Source organism: Callithrix jacchus, chromosome X, assembly GCF_049354715.1.
Source record: "Callithrix jacchus isolate 240 chromosome X, calJac240_pri, whole genome shotgun sequence".
NCBI classification, from domain to species: Eukaryota; Metazoa; Chordata; class Mammalia; order Primates; family Cebidae; genus Callithrix; species Callithrix jacchus.
The window spans coordinates 47,594,705-47,618,747 of record NC_133524.1 but is presented as its reverse complement, the minus strand read 5'-3'; the positions used below and the strand labels follow the sequence as shown (position 1 = coordinate 47,618,747).

The 24,043-nt window shown below is 41.6% G+C and overlaps 2 protein-coding genes and 1 pseudogene across 3 annotated transcripts in view; all 3 read left to right on the top strand.

The window, feature by feature from the left end:
• SLC9A7 (solute carrier family 9 member A7) overlaps positions 1-24,043 on the top strand; it is a 151,437-nt gene that overhangs the window by 98,331 nt on the left and 29,063 nt on the right. For both annotated transcript variants that reach the window (XM_035289162.3, XM_035289161.3), the window contains exons 6-12: positions 3,348-3,453; positions 3,836-3,977; positions 7,753-7,858; positions 10,379-10,467; positions 10,561-10,674; positions 12,972-13,083; positions 17,396-17,549. In XM_035289162.3, coding sequence (XP_035145053.1) covers positions 3,348-3,453; positions 3,836-3,977; positions 7,753-7,858; positions 10,379-10,467; positions 10,561-10,674; positions 12,972-13,083; positions 17,396-17,549 — 823 coding nt within the window. The remainder of the gene's footprint in view (positions 1-3,347; positions 3,454-3,835; positions 3,978-7,752; positions 7,859-10,378; positions 10,468-10,560; positions 10,675-12,971; positions 13,084-17,395; positions 17,550-24,043) is intronic.
• Positions 4,413-4,985, top strand: LOC103790225 (peptidyl-prolyl cis-trans isomerase FKBP1A-like). Its single transcript, XM_078363143.1, has one exon. The coding sequence runs from the start codon at positions 4,515-4,517 to the stop codon at positions 4,839-4,841; it is 327 nt and encodes a 108-aa protein (XP_078219269.1). The 5' UTR covers positions 4,413-4,514; the 3' UTR covers positions 4,842-4,985.
• LOC108589741 (phosphoglycerate mutase 1 pseudogene) lies at positions 14,545-15,608 on the top strand (annotated as a pseudogene).

Sequence of the window (24,043 nt, the reverse complement as noted above, 5' to 3'; positions counted from 1 at the left end):
GTGTCTGAATGCATAAAGTAGTGATTTTAGCTCCTTGGTTTATAATAATGCAGAGTAGCTTCATGACATAGTAGACATTTTTCAAGTCCAAATTATGTTTGCTTACCCTCAATAAATAAACTTTTTCAAAGGAAGGTATGATGAGAATAGTGTCATTTTGAAATCTCCCTTAATCCCTAACAAGAATGCAGAAAGACAGCAAAAGAAAAAACACAGAGAGCTAACCAGGGCAGTCATGGTGGCATGTATCTGTTATCCCAGCTACTTAGGAGGCTGAGATGGGAGGATCACTTGAGCCCAGGAGTTCAAGTCCAGCCTGGGCAGCATAGTGAGACTTTGTCTTAAAAATAAAATAAAATGAAACTTATGGACAGGGCATCCCACTATCTACTACCAGCAGTGAGACTTGCATACTGAAATAGCAACTGTGCAGAGGAGAAAAGGGGGTGCTGATCATTTTGACTGTCAGGGAACCTAAAAATATTCCACAAGTGTTTATTCTCAAAAGGAGGGATCCCTACTGAGAATAAAGAGGTTTGTGGGCATATCTGATCATAGTTAAAAACAGGAGGGAACTTTACAGGCACCAATTTGTGGGTAAATGGAAGGAGACTAGAGGAGATTAGAGGCTGCAGGAGTGGCATGAGTGGTCAGGGCTCTCAGAAATACCCAGCAAAGATATTTCTGGAAGGACAGAGTTGCTCCCCAAAAACTAACTGCTAAGACCATAAACCCTGATTGACAGGGCATGAAAGGAGGAAGAAAGCTCAGACACTAAAGGAGAAGAAGGCCAGAAGCAGTGGATCTCAGAAAGTATTGAGAAGGTGGCCATACCCAGAGGCCATGGTTTTTTTTTGTTTGTTTGTTTTTTTCTTGAGATGGAAGTTCACTCTTGTTGCCCAGGCTGGAGTGCAGTGGCGTGATCTCAGCTCACTGCAACCTCTGCCTCCCGGGTTCAAGTGATTCTCCTGTCTCAGCCTCCCAAATAGCTGGGATTACAGGAATATACCACCACACCCAGCTAATTTTATATTTTTGGTAGAGATGGGGTTTCTCCATGTTGGTCAGGCTGGTCTGGAACTCCCGACCTCAGGTGATCCACCCACCTCGGCCTCCCAGAGTTCTGGGATTACAGGTGTGAACCACCATGCCTGGCCCAGAGGCCAGAAGAGGGAGCCCTGGAGCCATGAAACTACGAGAGCTCTTCTGGGCCCACTCCTACCCCTTACACACCTCACTTAATTACGAGCAACAGAAATGGATTGAGGTTGAACTTCGTGCAAACATATTGTAAGAGAAATATGAGAACAAACCCTCTGAATAATAAAGCTACAGTTAATAGAGTCATACCAGAAGAAAAATAGGCCCCTAAAAGGTGAAACTTTATTAATATTCCACAAGCAGCTAAAGGAAATTAAGAATGTGATAGAAGTTATGAAAGAACTGCATGCATCAGGAATGGAAAATTCAGGCCAGGCACCATGGCTCACAATTGTAATTCTAGCACTTTGGGAGGCCAAGGCAGGCAGATCACTTGAGGTCGGGAGTTCAAGACCAGCCTGGCCAACATAATGAAACCCCATCTCTGCTAAAAATACAAAAAATTAGCCAGGCATGATGGTGCGCACCTGTAATCCCAGCTACTTGGGAGGCTGAGAAAGGAGAATTGGTTGAACCCAGAGGCGGAGGTTGTAGTGAGCTGAGTTTGCACCATTGCACTCCAGCCTGGGTAACAGAGCAAGACTCTGTCTCAAAAAAAAAAAAAAAAAAGGACTGGAAAATTCAGACATGAGGGAACTAAACATTAGGGCATTATGGGACAAAAGCCAACAGTAAGGAATGGAAGGGGAACCTATAGAATAAAAAGATGTAAAAAGCGCATTTTTTTTGAAGTGAGCAAAACCAAACGATAGTGTCAGGGAATGTGCATTTGGGTGACTAAATTATAGGGAAAGGCAAGAAAATGATGACCATAAAATTTAGGTTAGTGGTTCCCTTTAAATGAAGGAAGAGGCTTCAGATTGGGATGGGACATATGGAGGACTGAGAAAGTTCCATTTCTTGAACTGGACTCGGGGGTGGTTACAAGACTGGTTGGCTTATAATAGCTCACTAAACATTTATTTGGCTTGGTTTCCTAATTGTATCAATTAGTAATGCTTTTGGCTGCAAAGAACAGACAAACCTGGCTAATCCCAGCTTAAACAAGTAGATATTTATCTTGGGTACCAGTACTGAGTTGATGTCACAGCTTCCACTACAATCAGGCATCCAGGCACTCAGTCTTTCTGCTGCACTGCTCTGAGGTTTCAGTCACACATCAGTCGCTGCATGGAGGAAAGATGACTGCATTGGTGTCTGGCCTCTCTGCCCTCTTCCCGACAGGAAGAGGTGGGGCTTTCTGCAAGGGAAGCTGGGAAAGTGAATGTTTAGTTTTTGCAGTCCTATGGTAGAAACCATCGAGAGAGGGTAGTTGGGTATAAGTGTTGAGAGAAAACACAGCTTGCGTTCATGTATCTAGAGGGATGGTTCTCAACCAGGGGCAATATGCCCCCACCCCTGCCACCTGTTATTATTTTAAGCAACACACACGCACACCATATTTTGAAGGCTTGGCACAAAGTTGGAATTTATAATATCTAATTAATCTTTTTTTTGAAATGGGTTTTTGCTCTTGTTGCCCAGGCTGGAGTGCAATGGTGCAATCTTGGTGCACTGCAACCTCTGCCTCCCAGGTTCAAGTGATTCTCCAGCCTCAGCCTCCCAAGTTACTGGGATTACAGGTGTGTACCACCATGCCTGGCTAATTTTGTATTTTTAGTAGAGAAGGGGTTTCACTGTGTTGGTCAGGCTGGGCTCAAACTCCTGACCTCAGGTGATCTACCTGTCTCGGCCTCCCAAAGTGCTGAGATTACAAGTGTGAGCCACTGTGCCCAGCCAAAATCTCATTAATCACTTTTGTAATAACTTTGTTATTTTAATGTTGGCTCTATTGAGCCAGAGAAATCAAAGAGATTTCAACCCACTGGTGAAGCCAAATCACATTGATTTTCTTTATTTTTTGAAGTTATATAACAGATACTTTCAAAGTGTGATGGGATCACAGTGGAAAGCATAGTGTTTTGGTGCAGTGTCATTAGACTCAAGCATCATCTCAAAGCTCCTTCAGATATGGAAGATTGCCATTTTCATTTCTGCCACAGATAGGCAAGTTCATCTTTGACTCCCTAGCTGTCTCTTGAACCACCCAGTCCTACTCAAGATAGGAATTGCCTCTATAAATCTGTAATCAGTGGTTTAAGGTCAGAAACCAAAACTAATTTCTGTGCTTTCCACTCACTTTTCAGTGACTGTGCTGGCAATATTTAATGAATTGCATGCAGACGTGGATCTTTACGCACTTCTGTTTGGAGAGAGCGTCCTAAATGATGCTGTTGCTATTGTACTGTCCTCGTAAGTAGCAATGTTTCTTCTGGGGAAGAGACATCACGGTTTCCTGTATGCTTTGGGCAAAATTCAGAGGCTCATCTTAAATGTGTTAAATATTGAATTGGGCGTTTTTCTAAATGAGATTTATCAGCTTTGTGGATAAAATTGCATTGCTTTGTGTGCCCAGCAGCAATCAGATGCTGATGCCAGCGTAACATGGTGGCTGCAGATTAAATTAAGTGAATTTGCCCTGGGCAGTGCTGGCTGCAGATTAAATTAAATGAATTTGCCCTGGCCAATGCTTGGCAAAATGTGGATACCTATGTTTGTCGATATTTTCAGGTACCATGGTGTAAAACCAGTGCAGTCTTTTTAAAAAAAACTCTCTCTTCTTTTTAAACTTCAGGTCTATTGTTGCCTACCAGCCAGCAGGACTGAACACTCATGCCTTTGATGCTGCTGCCTTTTTTAAGTCAGTTGGCATTTTTCTAGGTATATTTAGTGGCTCTTTTACCATGGGAGCTGTGACTGGTGTTGTGACTGCTCTAATATCCTTTTTGTAGTTTCGGCTCCTGTCTGGGTATGTGTGTGTGGCATTATACTTTCAAAAAGAAAGTTCTCAGGTGTTCTTTCAAATCAGAATCTTACATTGACTATTCACTGGGGTGTGATGGCTCCTAAAATATGTCACTTTGTTGAAGCGTGATGATTGGGTCTTTAGCTGAGAGTCTGAGAAAACATTTAGGAATGCAACCTTAGACTTCACTCTGTCTTCACCTTTGCTTTTTCTCTCCGTTCCTTGTGATCCAATTGGAACATTGGTTTCAGGGGGGCCAAAAGAGCTGTGGAGCCAGGAGGAGGCTGGGAATCAGGGACTACTGGCTGGGAAGTACTTTAGTGCCAGCTAGCTGCTGCCACCTGCTGTTCAGGGCCGCATGGTGTTATGTGGTGATAGCTAATTGGTGGCCTTCCATAAACAAAGAATGGCCCAGTATTTAGTTAAAACAAACTAAAAAACAAAGTGTGGATGCTATCGGTCCACGCTGCCCATCCCGCTGCCTGCCTACCCAGCATCTGCCACCGCCATGGGAGTGCAGGTGGAAACCATCTCCCCAGGAGACGGGTGCACCTTCCCGAAGTGCAGCCAGACCTGCGTGGTGCACTATACCCGGATGCTTGAAGATGGAAAGAAATTTGATTCCTCCTGGGACACAAACAAGCCCTTTAAGTTTATGCTAGGCAAGCAGGAGGTGATGAGAGGCTGGGAAGAAGGAGTTGCGCAGATGAGTGTGGGTCAGAGAGCCAAACTGACTGTATCTCCAGATTATGCCTATGGTGCCACTGGGCACCCAGGCATCATCCCACCATGTGCCACTCTCATCTTCGATGTGGAGCTTCTAAAACTGGAGTGACAGGAATGGCCTCCTCCCTTAGCTCCTTGTTCTTGGATCTGCCATGGAGGGATCTGGTGCCTCCAGATCCGTGCACATGAATCCATATGGAGCTTTTCCTGATGTTCCACTCTGCTCTGTATAGACATCTGCCCTGACTGAATGTGTTCTGTCACTCAGCTTTGCTTCTGACCCATCCATTTTCTCTTCCCATTTCCCTTCATATGTGTGTTTACCTAAACTATATGCCATGTAAACCTCAAGTTATTCATTTTATTTTGTTTTCATTTTGGGGTGAAGATTCAGTTTCAGTCTTTTGGATCTAGGTTTCCAATTAAGTACATGTTCAAGTATAAACAGCACAAGTGATAGCTTAACTTTAAAACAGGAATTCGTATGGGGGGGTGCAAGAATATCTTAATTTTTTGGATGAAATTTTAATCCTTTATATATTAAACATTCTTGCTGCTGTGTTGCAAAGCCGTAGCAGATTTGAGGCACGATGGAGGGCTAAATTATTCTCCAAGTTGAGAGATGTTTTGAGTTAAATTAAAAGTCCTACCTAAAACTAAGGTGAGGATGGAGAGAGCCTTTGCCTCCACCAGTCCCACCCCTCCCTCCCCTTAAACCTTCTGCCTTTGAAAGCAGATCATTTTCACTGCGATGTTGGGCACTACAGGTATCTGTCCCTGGGCCAGCAGGGACCTCTGAAGCCTTCTTTGTGCCTTATTTTTTTTTCCATCCTGTGGTTTTTCTAATGGACTTTCAGGAATTTGCAATCTCATAACTTTCCAAGCTCCACCACTTCCTAAATCTTAAGAACTTTAGTTGACAGTTTAAATTGAAGATGCTGTTTGTAGACTTAACACCTAATGAAAGCCCAGCCATCATGACAAATCCTTGGACATTCTCTTAAGAATGCTGCTGGCCATTGCAGCTTCAGCATCTCCTGTTTTTCGATGCTTGGCTCCCTCTGCTGATCTCAAAGTTTCCTGGCTTTTCCTCCCTCAGCCCCTTGTCACCCCTTTGCTGTCCTGTGTAGTGATTTGGTGAGATAAATCATTGCAGCCCCCTCCCCACAGCACCACATATGAGTTTCGAATTTTATTATTTGCAATAAAAGTGTTTTATGCCAGCTTTTCTCAAAAACAAAACAAAAAAAACAGTGTGGCAAGAGCAGGCACCCCCTCACAGGTGTGCTGAGTCCTGCATCATATCTCTTTGGTGGGCATTACTAATGTAATTTAAACCATGTCATTCCAACATGTAATCGATATGGGAAAAAATAACATTATGATAAAAATAATTACTGAGATTTTATACATCCAATCTTTGTGCCAAGCCTTTGAAATATGGTGTGTGTGCCAGTGGCTCATGCCTGTAATCTCAGCACTTTGGGAGGCTGAGGTAGGCAGATCACCTGAAGTCAGGAGTTTGAGACCAGCTTGGCCAACATGGTGAAAACCCGTCTCTACTAAAAATACAAAAATTAGCTGGGTGTGGTGGCACATGCCTGTAATCCCAGCTAATTGGGAGGCTGAGGCAGGAGAATCGCTTGAACCCAGGTAGCAGAGGTTACAGTGAGCCGAGACTACACCATTGCACTCCAGCTTGGCTGACAGAGCAAAACTTCATCTCAATATATATATATATATATATAGTGTGTTTGTTGCTCTTACCACACATCTCAATTTGGACTAGCCACATTATAACTGTTCAGTAGCCACATGTGGCCAGTGGTTACCACATTGGATAGGGCAGATTTAAATTGCTTTCTTCATAAGGACCCTTTTGATGCCCCGGAGATGTATATTGCTCAGTGAAATCCCTCATGAGATGTTGCTGTGGTGTCTCTGTGTTGAATGACACTGTTATGAGAAGGATCTCTGGTCCCAAAAGATGACACCAGCACCTGTTAGCTGCCCCAGGAATTGTGCATTTCTTTCTTTCCCATGCCTTCATTAGGTACCTGTTGTGGACTCAGGCGGCCTCAGTGGTGCACAGGGGTCAGGGTCTCACAGGCCTTGTCTTCACAACCCTGCTCCAACCAACCCACCAAGCCAGCCTGGCATCATGACTGTGCCTCTCAGAACCATGGGCATTCAAGGAACATGGAAAACCAGTTGCCAGTTTTTCTAGAAAGCTGAATATTTTAAAAACAGCCTTATTGAGACATAATTTATATACCATACAAGTCACCCATTTAAATTCAATGGCTTTTGGTTTGTTACATGATTTTTTTGTTTTTTTGACTAAGTCTCACTCTGTTGCCCAGACTGGAGTGCAGTGGTGCAATCTCAGCTCACTGAAACCTCTGCCTCCCGGTTTCAGGTGATTCTCAGCTTCCTGAATAGCTGGGATTACAGATGTGTGTCACCACACCCAGCTAATTTTTGTATTATTAATAGAGACGGGGTCTCACTATGTTGCCCAGACTAGTCTCCAACTCCTGACCTCAGGTGATCCACCCACCTCGGCCTCCCAAAGTGCTAGGATTACAGGGGTGAGCCACTGTGCCTGGCCTACACGATTAGTTTTTTTAAATTGTGGTAAAACATATCTAACAAGATTTGTCATTTAACCATTTTTAAGTGCACAATTCTGGGGGCATTAAGTACATTCAGTGTCATGTAGCCATTCCCCTGTCTACTTTCAGAACTTTTTCATCATCCCAAATGGCAGCTCTGTACCCATTAAACAATATCTCCCGGTTTCTTCCTCCCTCTAGCCCCCACAAAACTTGTGTTCCACCGAAAAGCTAAATTTTTATTACTTAAGAGGTCTCCAGCAGCTTTAGAGCCTCAGAAAAGAAAAAAAAAGATTGAAGGGAAAGGCTAGCCCTTTGGGGAGGGGTCCTGGGCTAGTAGAGTGTGTGGTTCTTGGTGGCTGTGATACACGTACCTGGAGACAGGGTCCTTGACAGAATGCCAACGTGACCAAGTTTACCAAACTGCACTGCTTCCCCCTGCTGGAGACAGCACTCTTCTTCCTCATGTCCTGGAGCACATTTCTCTTAGCAGAAGCCTGCGGATTTACAGGTGGGTTTTCTCTACTCTTGGACCACGCTTGCCCTCACTGTAGTGGGGGCTATGGGAGCTTGAAGGAAGGGAAGAATTTTTGGATAGCAGCTGCATGGCATTTAACTGTTCAGCACATGTCCATATGGAAGATTGCTGAGCAAGGCTAGTATTCTGCCTTAAATGGATTTTGAGACTTTCCAAAAAGCTACAGATTAAAAAAAAATTTTTTTTTTTTAGAGACAGGGTCTTGCTGTGTCACCCAGGCTGGAGTGCAACAGCAGTCATAGCTCACTGGAATCTCGAACTCCCAGGTTCAAGGGATCTTCCCCCTTCACCTTCCCAAGTACCTGGGACCACAGGCACATATCATACCCAGCTAACTTTTTTATATCTTTAGAGATGGTGTTTGCTATGTTGTCCAGGCTAGTCTCAAACTCCTGGCCTTAAGTGATCCTCTTACCTCAGCCTCCCAAAGCACTGGGATTACAGGCATGAGCCACCATGCCCAGCCTGAAAAACTAGATTTTAATGATAAAGTTGATCATTCCAAAGTCAGTGATATTTTTGAGTACTCATTCTAACTATATAAATAGATGTTAAGGTGCAAAGAATCTATTTACATCTTATTTGTATATTTCCCTTGGTTGCTATGTTATTTTACAAACAGTAGCAATAACAAGCAAAATATATGTGTCCTTTAAAAGGTGATTTTTGTGCCATGCGTGGTGGCTTACACCTGTATACTTTGGGAGGCCAAGGTGGGCGGATCACCTGAGGTTGCGAATTCGAGACCAGCCTGACCAACATGGAGAAACCCTGTCTCTACTGAAAACACAAAATTAGCTGGGCGTGGTGGTGCATGCCTGTAATCTCATCTACTCGGGAGTCTAAGGCAGGAGAATCTCTTGAACCCGGGAGACGGAGGTTGCAGTGAGTCGAGATTGCACCATTGCACTTCAGCCTGGGCAACAAGAGTGAAACTCTGTCTCAAAAAAAAGTGATTTTGCATCTACTCAGATGAATGTGAACACGGTTTTTAATTGTTGTGTCTCTGGGCTCCTTAATCATTGTTTTTCAGTATCATGTTTTTATGGTGTCGGTTTCATATAGTATTAGTGTGGTGAAACATGGTTTTGCTTCCTCACATTCTCTCATTTTAAAAAAATGAATTTTTCCATTAGAATATTCAAGTACAATTACTGTACATAATCTAGGTACTTAGGATATACTTTTATCACCCTTTCAAAATACTGTAGCAAATCTTTATATGCAGCATTGCAAAATGCCCCACTTCCTTAAAATTTAACAGTTATCCATAAATGTATAGGCAAAGTCCCAGGTGTGTCCGATGTCTCGCACAACAAAATGGTTACCGTTCACCAGAAAGATAGAAGATCAGGGCTTGGATAAATGGAGTAGTACTCTTGATCTATTTTGTCTGAAGCCCTAGACTGTGTAAAAATATAGACCAGGCATGGTGGCACATGCCTGTATAATTCCAGCACTTTGGGGCCAAGGCAGGCAGAACCCTGGAGCTCAGGAGTTTGATACCAGCCTGGGCAAGATGGTGAAACCCCGTCTCTACAAGAAAATACAAAAATCAGCTGGGTGTGGTGGCAGGCACCCATAGTTCCAGCTACTCGGGAGGCTAAGGTAGGAGGATCACTTGAGCCTCGGAGATAGAAGCTGCAGTGAGCCAAGATCATTCCACTGTCCTCCACTGAGGGATATATAATATATAATCCACTGTGGGATTATATAGATTATATACATATATATTTTTTGAGACAGAGTGAGACCCCTGTGTCAAAAAATATATATGAATATAAAGTATTAGTTTGAAATTCAGTTCATTCATTCTAAAAACAGGGAAGAATATGACAAAAATTTGGATGGGCCCTCACAGTCTCTTTGAGGGAATGAATGCTATATGCCAACTACCAGATGGTAGTTGGAAGAGTTTAGAGGAGACAAGAAATATCCTTAGAACTGGAACAAAAGGGGGATGTTGAGGTACTTGGCTTTGAAGGAAAGGCAGGGTTGGGAGACAGAAAGGTTGATATGAGAGGTGAGGGGTTGTAGGAGTGTTCTATGATAGGAAACTTTTTTGTTGTTGTTGTTAAAAGGTTGCCCTCTGTCACCCAGGCTGGAGTGCAGAGGTGTGATCATGGCTCACTGCAGCCTCGACCTCCCAGGCTCAAGCAATTCTCTTACCTCAGCTCTCCTGAGTAACTGGGACCACAGGCCCATGCCACCACATCTGGCTAATGTTTTGTATTTTTGGTAGAGATGGGGTTTTACCATGTTGCCCAGGCTGATCTCAAATTTCTGGGCTCAAGCAATCTGTCCGACTTGGCCTCCTGCAGTGCTGGGATTACAGGTGTGAGCCACTGCACCCGGCCCAGTAATAGGAAAGTTTCATAAATATTCAGGAAGTTGGATATGCTAGGCTTGCCTACCTTAACTTTTTGTTCCAACAGGGATTTTCTCCCTGCCTCTTTTTTTTTCCATTGATCTTTTTGGGGGGTGTTTTAACAGGTGTTGTAGCTGTCCTTTTCTGTGGAATCACACAAGCTCATTACACCTACAACAATCTGTCGGTGGAATCAAGAAGTCGAACCAAGCAGGTAAGAGAGAGTTTCGGTACTCATGAGTTGCCTGCTAACCCAGGGAAGGAGGAACTGCAGGATTTACAGCTTCCTTTTCCTTTCTCTGTGCAGCTCTTTGAGGTGTTACATTTCCTGGCAGAGAACTTTATCTTCTCCTACATGGGCCTCGCGTTGTTTACCTTCCAGAAGCACGTTTTCAGCCCCGTTTTCATCATTGGAGCTTTTGTATCCTTTTCTTGTTCCACCATTTTCTACAGGCAGAGACGACCTCTGTTGGAGAAGCTATAGTAATAATAGTCATAATAATAATAATATAAAATAATAACGTAAACGATCATAAAATAATAATTGCTATTTCTGTTTTGGACAGGTGACTAAGTCCATGCTAGTTCACAGGATGTTTATGATTAAAAATAAAAAGGCTTCAGTGGCATTTCATAACGCTAAATGTATTTGACTTAAAGGGCTGCATGTGTTCCAAGATCATCCTTTCTGCCTTTTCTGTGTAAGATGACCTTTCTGTTAAACCGGTGCTCAGCAGGTGATAGTTTGTTTTGTAAAATGCCCTTTTGGTGAATCTAAAAGTTAGCAACCATGTCAGTCCCCAGTGTTATTTCTGAAAATTCATTGCTGCATGAATTCCAATCCAGAAGGTTTCGTGATTTGGACACCCAAAGGTTCTGTCTCTTGCTCCAGACTATGTCCGCAGCATGGGCGGACTCTGCCTCTTCCTCACACTGCGCGGGGATGCTTGCAGGCAATGCCCCTACTTTTTGTCAAGCTTCCCTGCTGTTGCAGATCATGGTGGAAAAGACTCTTCCCCACCCCCACTAAAAAGAGGAAAAGGAAAAAGAAAAGTGAGGGGAAGAAAATATATAATAGAAAAATACTTGTTTCCTTGGTCTGGGCCCATTGTAAATGCAGTTTCTGGAAAAGAGACATAGTTTGGGGGATTGGCTTCTCTCGTGTGCCTAGCAGTGGATGGACAGCTGAGGGTTTTGCTCACTTGGCCTCAGATACTGTTTTTATTAAAGCAAACTTTTCTGGGGCTTGATTTCAAGATACTGAGCATAGTCCCCTATTGCTGGACATTCCCATTTGCCTTTTTTGAGGCTTCATGATTATCCTTAGGTTTTGGAATGCTGGCAAAAAAGGAGTGTTTTTCTCTTCTGGGCTTAATTTATTGTGCATGAATGACCAATCCTCACCAAGCTGCTGGACAGTGACACTGGCCTAATGCAATGCTGGAATCCTTCTCATGAGAGCCTCCTGTACTTAAACTGGTGTCTCATTTCTTGGATTTCCATGCTTACCAGACTAATAGCTAAAACTCTGTAAGATCAGTGTTTTTATTCTGTTTTGAAAAAGACCTTGCATGTTGTTTTGATTTGTATTCCTAGCATGACACCCTGTGAGAGATAGGGGGAGCACAGCCCTGTTTACAGATGAGGGCCTGGCGGAGGCCAAGCTGGGTCCTCTGTAGATCCTAACTTCTGCTTACCCCTTAAGGACTTTTGCTTCTCTTCTGGGATAGAATGTGCTTTATAAGCACTACCTGGTTCCTTCTGCTTAAAACAAAACAGAAAGAAAACGGAAGAAAAACAGGCAGTGCTTTACCCTGCAGGATACAGAAAAGATAGTTCCGCCCTGGCTTCTGTCTGAAACAGCTGCAGTTCCTGCAGCTGGTGTTTTGCCAAAACGGAAGCTCCCTGTTCTCTGGCTCCCACAGGGGTTCCCTTCTTTGACCAGGGGAGTGTGCAGCTCTCTCAGTTGCACTGTTCTAAACTCAGCAAGTGACAAAGGACCAGTTTCCCTGAATTCTTTGGTTTCCACAGTAGAGTTCCTTTTTCCACACTTTCTTGCATCTCCAAAAGACATTTTAGCTACTTAAGTAGAGAAATATCTCCCTGGGTTCGTTCTTGTGAGTGATCTGAATGTCTTTTAGTGTTACGAATATTTTAAGGTTCCCCACCTGTTATTTGCAGGCTCTTCCTAGCCATTAAAGTCTCTGATGTTTACTTGCCAATGAAGACTGCGAGTGCTTATCCAGCAAACTTTTTCTTTATAGTTTGACTACAGGATTAGCAATTTTTCCTTCTAGTGCTTTTTTCTTTTAGTAGAGACCAACACACACTGTTTACTTCTCTCAACTGCCCCCTCGTGCCGTGGTCCTTTAGCTTATTTCTGGGCTCCGTTTTAGATAGATTTAGATAGATAGATAGATAGATAGATAGATAGATAGATAGATAGATAGATGCCAGTTGAATTAAATCAAGAAGTTACAACAGTGTGTATAACAAGCTAGAAATGATCTCTATGAATCAGGAGGTGGGGAAGGTTGGCCAAATGAGTCCATTTTGTTGCTGAGAAACTTATCTAAAGGGAAACTAGACAGCGGACTTCTTTGCACAGTTCTCTGGACTATAATGAGGCGTCACGGCATTCCTAAAATGCTCAGCCGGAGGTTGTGGGGAATGCCATTCTGGAAACTGTTGGGCCCTTAACCTCTACCTTGTGGTCAGGTTGCCATCTTCCTGGGCAGAGCTGCACACATCTACCCGCTCTCCTTCTTCCTCAACTTGGGCAGAAGGCATAAGATTGGCTGGAATTTTCAACACATGATGATGTTTTCAGGTAAAAAGGCGTAAGTGAAAAGAAAGTGAGTTTTATTCAGCAGGTAACAAGAATATGATTAAAATACAATTGATAAGGTTCATAAAAAGACAAGCATTCAAGTTTCTGGTCCATTTGTATCCCCTGCAGTGCAGAACAGACAGATGTACATGTTTGATTGAGTTAGTATTGATTTTACAAACTGTACTACCAAATGTGAACGTTCTCCCCTAAAATATTTGCATTTCTATTTCATCAGTACCACTCAAGGGACCTGGAGATATAGTATTCCAAGTGCTTGATTGTTTTCTAGTAGTTCTTCATAATCCTTAAGCTTCCCAAAGGGCACCAGATCTAGAATTAGAAGGAAAAGAGCTCCTGATGAGAAAGAACACTGGCCAAGTCACTTAACACCTCCCAGCTGCAGTATCCTTTCTTGTAAAACGATGAAATTGAACTAATTAGCTGAGGTCCTCCAGCTTTAACTTTGTGTGGAGCAAAAGAAATAAAATACACTCATGTAAGCAAGAGGAACCCAACACTGGGATTTAACAGCTGTGATCATCCTGCTTAATTGACACTGTCTCCCACATGCCCCCGCTTTCCCTGTAAAGCTGAGAAGTCTGGAGAAGCCACTGAGGGGACAAAGGACAATAAAGAAAGCTGTGGAAGTAGAGAAAGGAGAGAGCAACTGACATGAGTGGATGATGCAGTGAGGGTCGTAAGCGTCAGCTTTAGATAAACGAGACCCAAGTTAGAGCATTTCTGCAGAACAGAGTGGAGAGAAGTTAGTTGCAAAAGGCTACTGTAACTTTTTTTTTTTTTTTTTTGAGACAGAGTCTTGCTCTGTTGCCAGGCTGGAGTGCAGTGGCGTGACCTCAGCTCACTGCAACCTCCGCCTCCCAGGTTCAAGTGATTTTCCTGCCTCAGCCTCCTGAGTAGCTGGGACTATAGGCGCATGCCACCACACCCAGCTAATTTTTGTATTTTTAGTAAAGATGGGGTTTCACCCAAGATGATCTCAATCTCTTGACCTCGTGATCTGCCTGCCTCAGCCTCCCAAAGTGCTGGGATTACAGGCGTGAGCCACCATGCCCAGCCAAGGCTACTGTGACCCTTAAAGGTACCTCTGTCCTTTTAAGACAGAGAGTGAGTCGCAGCTACCTTTACTGCCACATAGTGGTTCTTGGGGGCCTCACAGAGTCGTACTGAGATCAAACCAACGGGCAATACTCAGTAAAGCAGTCATTTTGTCTCCTGCTAGCTTGCCTCTGAACTTAGATACAGGTATACTCCTCTAAGATGATTTCCTTTCACTCTGACAAACATTTGTTGAGCATCCTCTTTTCATAAGCCACAACTCTAGGTTGTGGAGGATGCAAAGACCAGTCTCCTTCATAGAGCTCACAGTCTGCTGCAGGGAGGCAGATATATAAATAGTTAATTTTCTTCCAGGAAAGGTTGGTGAATTGCACAAAAGAGGTTTGAAAGAAATGTGGACAAGAAGAGAATGGCTCAGAGCCATCTTTGCAAAGGGAGTGGCCTTTGAGACAGGTTTGGAAGAATGGAACTTCAGGAGGCAGCAGTTTGGGAAGGCAGAAAAGCACTGGCATGCCTGGCTCATTCAGGGAAGGGCAGCAGTCTGGTTTAAATGTCAGATACATGGAGCAATGCAGAAAGAGGGTGAGGTTGACCACCACTGCCACCTGCAAGCTGTTGATCTGGCACGGTGAGAGTGCCTGGAACCTGGCTGCTTCAGCGGCTGGTACATCACTGCCCTGAGCCCGGGGACCACAAGGAGGCAAGTGCAGGGGACAGGCGCTGCAAGATGCTGGCTGTAAGTTTGACATCTGCTTCATCTTAGTGCAAAAGAGAGCAATCTGGATGCTCTGGTTAGTGCTGGATGGCACTGACCTGATGTGGCTGCCTGTAGTGAGGACTTGGCACCTTAATGAGTGGCACTCTGGGGGTCTTACTGACCTCCATAAAGCAGAAACTGCTGCCAAGCATAGTAAAGATCTGGAGGCATTCCTGTGATGTCCCACCACCTCCCATGGAGCCCAGTCATCTCTTCTACAGCAGTATCAGTAAAGATCGCAGGCATGTAGACCTCACTGAAGATCAGCTACCCTCTTGTGAGAGTCTAAAGTACACATCTGCCAGAGCTCTGCCCCTTTGGAATGAAGAAATAGTTGCCCAGATCAAGAAGGGGAAATAGGTACTGATTACAGCTCATGGCAACAGCCTCCCTGGAATTGTCAAGCATCTGGAAGGTCTCTGCAGAGCAGAACCTGCCAGCTGCTATTCCCATTTTCTATTAATTGGACAAGAACTCGAAGCCCATCAGATGCATGCAGTTCCTGGAGGATGAAGAGACCCTGCGTAAAGCCGTGGAAGCTGTGGCTGCCCATTGGGCAGATAAGCTTCTATGTACATATTAGGAGTATGCCAGTGGACATGAGAAAGATGAGTTGGAGCTAACCCTGTCGTCTAGGTCAACTTAAATATGCGCATTGGCTTCTGTACTAAAAGGCTGACAAGTACACAGTGCTGTTTAATGATATCTCCAATAAAAAATATTTTATGCTGGGAGAAATCTGCCTTACAAAAGGAACTCATTCATCAAGGCTATGAAATACCTGAAGTTTCACTTTAATATTTCTTACCATGCTTACCTAATGAAACAGAAAAATGTATTATATGTGGTCTCTCTGATGCCCAAGTTTTCTTCTTTGAGTCAATATCCCTTGAGAGGCTTAAATGTTGACCAGTGACCTAGCTGGCTGGCTGCAGGGTGACCTAGATATATATAAATATTTCACTAGGACAGATTAATAGAAAACATCCACTTTGTGTTCAATGTAACTTTTATTGATGTCACTCTTCTTTAGTGAATTGTAGTGAAGCACTCAGATTACATATGTTAATAATTGTGAAATTGGGAAAGTAGAAAAATGTACGAAACAATAAGTAGGTCTAACTTTTTAATCTCTCGCATGTTAGCACACAATCTTGCCCATGGTGAATAAAAATTCATACTAGATACATACAAAAGAGTATAGATTTGGCCTTTTTTTTTTTTTTTTTTGAGACACAGTCTCGCTCTGTCCTCCAGGCTGGAGTACAGTGGCACCATGCCAGCTCACTGCAACCTCTGCCTCCAGGATGCAAGTGATTCTTCCACCTCAGCCTCCCAAGTAGCAGGGGACTACAGGCACATGCCATCATGCCCGGCTAATTTTTGGTAGAGATGGGATTTCACCATGTTGGCCAGGCTGGTCTCGAACTCCTGACTTCAGGTGATCCACCCACCCTGGCCTCCCAAAATGCTGGGATTATAGATGTGAGCCACCGCACCCAGCCAGATTCAGTCTTTACTATAAAATAAATTATGAGCATGATATGGAAAAGAAACAGAAGAACTTAGAAAGATGAACTCCAAAACAGTAAACTGATGGTGTTTCTCTTAAAATCCATTAATGCAGATCAGGGATCAGCAAACTACAACCCCTGGGCCAAATCTGGCCACTGCCTGTCTTTACATAGCCCATAAGCTAAGAATGCCTTATACAGATGAATATTTACACTCTATTTGATGATAGAGAACATTGACTTTGAAATAGCAATTGAGCAAAGTATCCCCTCCAAAAAGAATTTCCCTCTTTTCATTAGTAGACCTGTATTACAACAAAGTGGCCTCAATTATTATTATTGACTTGATAATAAAAATTTGTGGAAATGTTTGTCTCTAAGATATAAGTACCCACACCATATTCTTGATTTTGCCTCTTGGCCCACAAAACCTAAAATCTTTAATATCTGGCTGGTTACAGAAAGAGTTCCCCACTCCTGATATAAATTGGGTTATATTTTCACTTCTCTGGGTGGCTTCCCCTTTTGCTAAGGAAATGTTGAACTATTTTTCAGAAATTTGACATACTAGTACCTAGCCTGTTTTTTTTTTTTTTTCACATTGACTGTGTAGTGCTTGGGTTTTGTTGGGGTCACAGTTTTAGCTTATGTTATTACTATAATTTATTTTTACTTCATGTTACTAGCAGGAGAATCATTTAACTAATAAGAGTGTTATTATTCTAAAAACCGTGCTGTACAAAGCAGTGCAATGCTTTTCTCATTGTATTGGGGAGTTTTGCAAAAGACAACATCAAATAAAAGAAAATTGTGCCTTTGAGGTCCTCTTTTCTGAATAAAACAACTTGGCCCCTGAAGCATAAATGAATCGAGTTTATTGGCTCCAAATGGCAGCAGTGGATTTTGAGACAATATTGTCATTTAATCCTTATAAGCAGATCTTCCTCTTTGGTCCCCGCAGGCCTCAGGGGAGCAATGGCATTTGCGTTGGCCATCCGTGACACGGCATCCTATGCTCGCCAGATGATGTTCACGACCACCCTTCTCATCGTGTTCTTCACTGTCTGGATCATTGGAGGAGGCACGACACCCATGTTGTCATGGCTTAACATCAGGTTGGTTTGGACCCAAGACTAATTCTGTCTGCGTATGTCAGCTGTCACCGTTGTTGAGAATGTTCAATAATACCCTGTGCATGATATGCCGTGGCTTTAGTTCATGGAAGCCTTTTACAGTCTTTTGTTTTGTTTGTGGGGGGGGTTAACAATTTTTTTAAAGTATGGGGTTTTCCAGGAGAAAAAAAATGTAGTCATTAAAATTGTTGTCAGTACAAACATACAAAGAATGAGAAGTGCCTGGATCTTGCTAGAACAGTGACATTAGAGCAAGAATTTAAGAAGTCTTAAAGCTGTGGCAGAGAAAATAGACCAAGAGCCCCTGGCAGAGTCCAGTATTTCATGTTCCTTTGAAATGAAATCCAGAGCCTGAAGAATAAGCTCACCAACCAGAAATAGAGGCAATTAGAGTTTTATTTTAGTTTTATTTTAGCATGAAGCTGTATGCTGTCTCTTCTTGCTTGAGTGCACAGAAGAGGTAACATTTCCTGTGTAACCCTCATCTGTTGCGGTTTCATGGACATCCTCTGCCTGTGGCTTCATAGCTGTGTCAGGACAGAGGAGCACTGATACAAGTTTGACTTTTTCAAGAGCATTAGAATTCCAAATTGTGTTTGTGAGCTCCAGCATCTTATGGTAAAGAGGTCATTGGAAACAGGGTTCAAGAGACCCACAGCCCAACGCTGGCTTGGGTTGAAGACAAGCCCCACATGTCTTTGGGCCTGTTTTCCTCTGTGTTACGTGAGGATGCTCTGCCAGGTGATCTCAAGGGCACTTCAGCTCTAAGTGTTGTGCTGCACATCACTGGATGTGCCCTGGCCACCTGCCACAATTTCAGGTCTGCAGAGAGTGACCATGTTCTAGAACAAGAAGACACTTGGGTAGTGCAGAGGTGTGAAGAAAAATTCTCTGAAAAGCCACAAGGTGGCAATGGTTTTTCTTTGTCTGCCGCCTTTTCTAGTTTGTATTCTCTTCTCGAGATTGTAGAATGTCCAAGACAGCTGCAGAGCATACATAGCTTGGAGGAGAGAAAATGAACACAGATCTCCCAGTCATCCTTGGAGTTGGGGGAAAAAACTAAAATTTGAGAGAATCATCTCCTGTATCTGGGATATGATTTTTGTATTAATGTTAGGTAGAGATTCCTGGGCTGCCACTTCTATTGCCAGCTACTGCCACTTCCACTGACAACTTCACCATTTCTGGGCTAGTGTATCTGCCTGAGATCCAGGTGGGTCTGCAGAACTAATATCGGGTTTATCAGTGTTAGTCATAATGATAAGTAACACTTATGTGGCAGGCATTGTTCAAGATACCATGCATATATTAAGGTAATTCTCATAACATTCTTATAAGGGAGATAGGACTATTATCCCCATTTTAGAGTTGGAGAAACTGAGGTGCAAAGCAGTAACGCCCAAGGTCACAGAGCTTTAAGTGGACGAGCTAAGATTTGAACCTAGGCACTCATACCACAGAGTCCACACTCTTAACCACTGTGCTATACTGCCTGTAAGAAGAGTTACAAAATTTGGGAAGGTTAGAATTACAATTTCCTGGCATGAATCTCAAGGGTTGGATTAAGGAAAAGAATCCATCTTTGAGAAAATAAACCTGAAGAAAATTTAGTCTCTTACCTTAAGACATAAGATGTACCATCTTTGTTCTATGTAGCAGAATTAGGGCAAGAAAAAAGATTTACCCTACACACAGTTGAGAATCTTTGTGTTTGGTGACCTCTGAGATTACTTCCTGTTTGTCTGGTTACTTAGTAGATGCTCTGGATGCTCAGAGCCTCATAAATCATGTTTGTTTTTTATATTTTATAAATCCTTTTCTCCCTTCCCTCCAACATATAAGGGACCAAATAATTTTCCATTGAGAGTAGAGAGTTGACTTTTGACATTTTGTTCTGGTAACTGCCTTGGAGATCCACGTAGGTGCTGCTTAATAAGTGGCTCCAGCCAAACTCTGGATGTACCAGAGTTTGTTTAACCATTTACACCTTGAAGGACATTTGGATAGTTTCAAGTTTTTGGACTATTATAAATAAAGCCACTATTAATATTCCTGTATAGATTTTTGTATGGGCATAAGCTTTCACCTCTCCAAGCTAGATGCCCAGGAGTGTGCCTTCCGGGTTGGATAGTAACCATGTGTTTAGTTTTATAAGAAACTGCCAACTGTTTTCCAGAGTGGCTGTACCATTGTACATTTCCACCAGCAGTGTATGAATGATCCAGTTCCTCAGCATCCTCCCCAGCATTTGGTATTGTCAGTGTTTTTCATTTCGGCTGTTCCAATAGCTATATGGGAATATCTCATTGTGGCCTTAATTTGCATTTCTGTCATAGATAATGATGTTGAACATCACTTCATATGTTTATTTACCATTCATATGTCTTTGGTGAAATATCTGTTCAAGTCTTTTGTCTATTTTTAAATTGGATTGTTTGTTGAATTTTTAGCATTCTTTATTCTAGACTGTAGTCTTTTGTCAGATACATGGTTTGCAAATATTTTTTCCCAGTGTGTAACTTTTCTTTTAATTCTTTTAAAAGGGTCTTTCTTAGAGCAGAGGTTTTAATTCTGATGAAGTATGATTTATCATTTTTTTTCTTTTATGGGTCATGCATTTGGTATCATGTCTAAGGACTCCACCAAGCCTTAGATCCTGAAGATTTTCTTCTGCATTATCTTCTAAAAGCTTTTTAGTTTTACACTGTACAGTTAAGTCTGTGATCCATTTTGAGATAATTTTTGTATAAGATATGAGATTTAGGTTGAGGTTTTATTTGCAAGCGGCTATCCAGTTGTTCTAGTACAATATGTTAAAAAGACTGTCCTTACGCCATTGAATTAATTTTGCTCCTTTGTCAAAAATCAGTTGTCTGTATACACGGGGGTCTCTTTCTGCACTTCTCTATTGGTTTATGTGTCTCTCCTTCCAAGACCATACTGTCTTGATAACTATACTTAGACAGTAAACCTTAGCATCAGTTAGAGTGATTCCTCCCACTTTATTGTGGCTATTCTAGTTCCTTTCCATATAAATTTTAGAATAAATTTGTCTACATGTAAAAAAAATCTTGCTGGGTCCTTCGTAGAAATTATATTAAAGCTTTACACCAATTTTTGGGGAGATTGACATCTTTATTATGTTAACTCTTCCAATCCATGAACATGATGCATTTCTCCATTGATTTATACCTTCTTTGATTTCTTTTATTAGATTTTTGCAGTTTTCAGCATATAAGGCCTGTACATGTTTTGTTGGAACTTGCATCCTGTCACCTTACTGCTGAACTCACTTATTAGTTCTTTAGTTCTGAAAGGGTTTTGGTCCTTCTTTTTCTTTTCTTTTTTTTTTTTTTTTCTTTCTTTCTTTTGGTAGATTCTTTGGAATTTTCTACATAGAACATACGGACCATCATGTTATTTGTAAATCTCAACAGTTTGTTTTCTTCCTTTTCAAGCAGTGTGCCTTTTGTTTCCTTTTCTTACCTTATTGCTCTGGTTAGGATTTTCACTACTATGTAGAATAAGAGTGGTATAAATGGACAGCCTCACCTTGTTTCTGATCTTAGGAGGAAAGCATTCAGTCTTTCACTATTAAGTATATTATCTATAGGGTTTTGTAGATGTTCATCACTAAGTTGAGGAAGCTCCTATCGCTAGTTTGTTAAGAATTTTTTTTCATTAACAGGTATTGAATTTTGTCAAATTTTTTTTCTGTATCAATTGATATGATCATATGATTTCTCTTGTTTAGCCTATTAATATAGTAAATTATATTGATTGCTTTTAAAATATTGAACCAGCCTTGTTTCTCAGAAATAAACCCCACTTGATGTGGTATATTATTCTTTTACATATTGCTGAATTCTATGAGCAAACATTTTGTTAAGGATTTTTATGTCTGTATTCATGAGGGATATTGGTCAATAGTTCTCTTGTTTTTGTACTACTTTTGTCTGTTTTAGGTATCAGAGTAATCTGGCCTCATAAAATGAGTTGGACGTGTTGCCTACTCTTTTGTTTTCTGGAAGAGATTGTGTAGAGTTAGTGTTAATTATTTTCATTAAACTTTCAGTAGAATTCTCCAGTGAAATCATCTGGGTCTGGAAACTTCTTTTTTGGGAGGTTTTCAATTATGAAGCCAATTTCTTTATTAGTTATAGGGCTTTTCAAATGACTTATTTCATATTGGGTAAGTGGAGGTAGTTTGTGAAATTCGTCAATTTCATTTAAGTTGTCAAGTTTATGTTGTTTGTAGCATTCCCTTGTTATGTTTTTGATGTCTGTGGGGTCTATAGTGATATCCCATTTTTGATATATCTTCTCTGTTTTCGGTCAGGCTTGCTAGACATTTGCAAATTTTATTGATCTTTTCCAAAAATCCAGCTATTTATTTCATTGATTTTCTGTATTGTTTTTCTCTTTTTTTTTCACCTTGATAGCAACCAGTGGTAGAACTGTATTGGTTTTCTAATTTCATTTTAATTTATTTCTGTTTCTATCTTTATTATTTCCTTCCTTCTGTCTGACTCTATCCAGACAGCATAATGAAGCAAAGTATGCGATTACTGAAAAGTACATATGGTATCAGTTCGTTGCATTTTTCCAGATGTGTATAAATAATGATTACATAAGTGTAGAAACTGACATTTACAGAGATTACATCAAAAGAAATTCCCTCTGAAATAAGATAATAAAACAGATTGATTTTTCTCGCTTGTGGTTTGTGGTGTTACTTAATAGCCATGAATCATCTCTGTAACCAAGGTTCTTATTCTAAATTGATTCAGAAACCCCGTGAAATTCAGTCTGGTATTTTGACCCCTGTGACTTTGACATGATCAGTACCTACTGGTTCCTTACTTCTCTAGGCTGATAGAGGCCCTGACAAGCTGTTAAGTAGCTGCTCAGAAGTCAGAAGCCCAGGGTGGTTCTTGGAGTTCACCATAAATAGGAGTTAGCTGTGCTTCTTAACTATGGCTAATTTCAAGTCTTTCTATAATATAAAAGTGAATATAACTATAAATCCAAAGCCAGGTCACTGCTTTCCATAAATCCAATTTGTCTTTTTAAATTGGTGTTTTGTGATTGATATTTTAAAACATAATGGCAAAATGTGCAAATTGCTTTCTGTCAAAACATAGTATTTTTCTTAGTCTCTTGAGTAAGAATTGTTATTGACAAAGGGCATAATTTTGGCAACTTAAAAAATGATTGTGTGATTATTTCAGCTGACGAGCCTTATGTGTGTCCTGACCACATTGTGACAACATGATGACTGGCTTCTTGGAGCCCTCAGCTTCAAGTAACATACACAAAATGGTGGTGATGGTGGGGGGCAGTGAAACGACATACACTCAGGTGGCCAAATGAACTGTAACCTTCACAGTCCAGAGTGTAGTAATATAATCATTCAAAGACAAGTAAGAATGCTCTACGTGGCATAATCCTATTAGACTGAGAATTTGTAATAAAGCTCTTTGCAAGATAACATAAAGAATAAAGGAAGGGAAAAGCTCTGAGCTCTTTATGTAATGGCATTTGCAACTGGATATTTTAAAAGACTTTTAAGATGCCTCCTTGTAATCAAAGGCAGTATCCTATAAGAGGAAAAGCTGAGGCTCTGGAGTCTAGCAGCCTGAGTTGGAATCTTGGCTGTAGCATTTCTACCTTTGTGACCTTGGGCAACTTATTTCACCTGTAACCCTCAGTTTCCTCACCAACTAATGGGGGCAGTCGTAGTGTGAGGATAAAATGTGGTAATAAATAAATGTGATGAAGAATTCTCATCAGTGTACCATCTGACACATAAGCACTTAGTATATTTTAGCTGTTATTATATTGATAGTATTAGTCATAGCATTACAGCTGCTACTATTATTAATACTATTACTCAAGAGACAATGACTCTTACATTAAGGAATCTGGGTTGTTTTTCTGGTGTTTGCTATAATTTTTCAATGCTGTAGTAATAGAATCTGATTTAAGTCACATTCTGAACATGTAACTAATTAAAAGTACCACCTTAAGAAGCATGTCCTCACTTGTAGACGTCAGGGGATATTAGTGACATGAGAATTGGGGCATTGTCTAGTGAAATAGTTTTCAATCTTTTTCTTCATTATTGCCCCTGCTGAGGAGCCTTTAAAAACTTTTTCCCCAATTACCTCCCCCAGTGAAATTTTAATGCTACAGATCTACTATACATCTCTGTCTATGCTGTGGAACTTTGGAGGACAACAAACCATCACAATGTCTAAGTTTTTTTTTACCTACAAGAACCAATTTTTTTTTGAGAGTCTTGCTCTGTTGCCTAGGTTGGAGTGCAGTGGCGCGATCTTGGCTCACTGCAACCTCTGCCTCCTGGGTTCAAGCCATTCTCCTGCCTCAGCCTCCTGAGTAGCTGGGATTACAGGCATGTGCCACCATGTCCAGCTAATTTTTGTATTTTTAGTAGAGATGGGGTTTCTCCATGT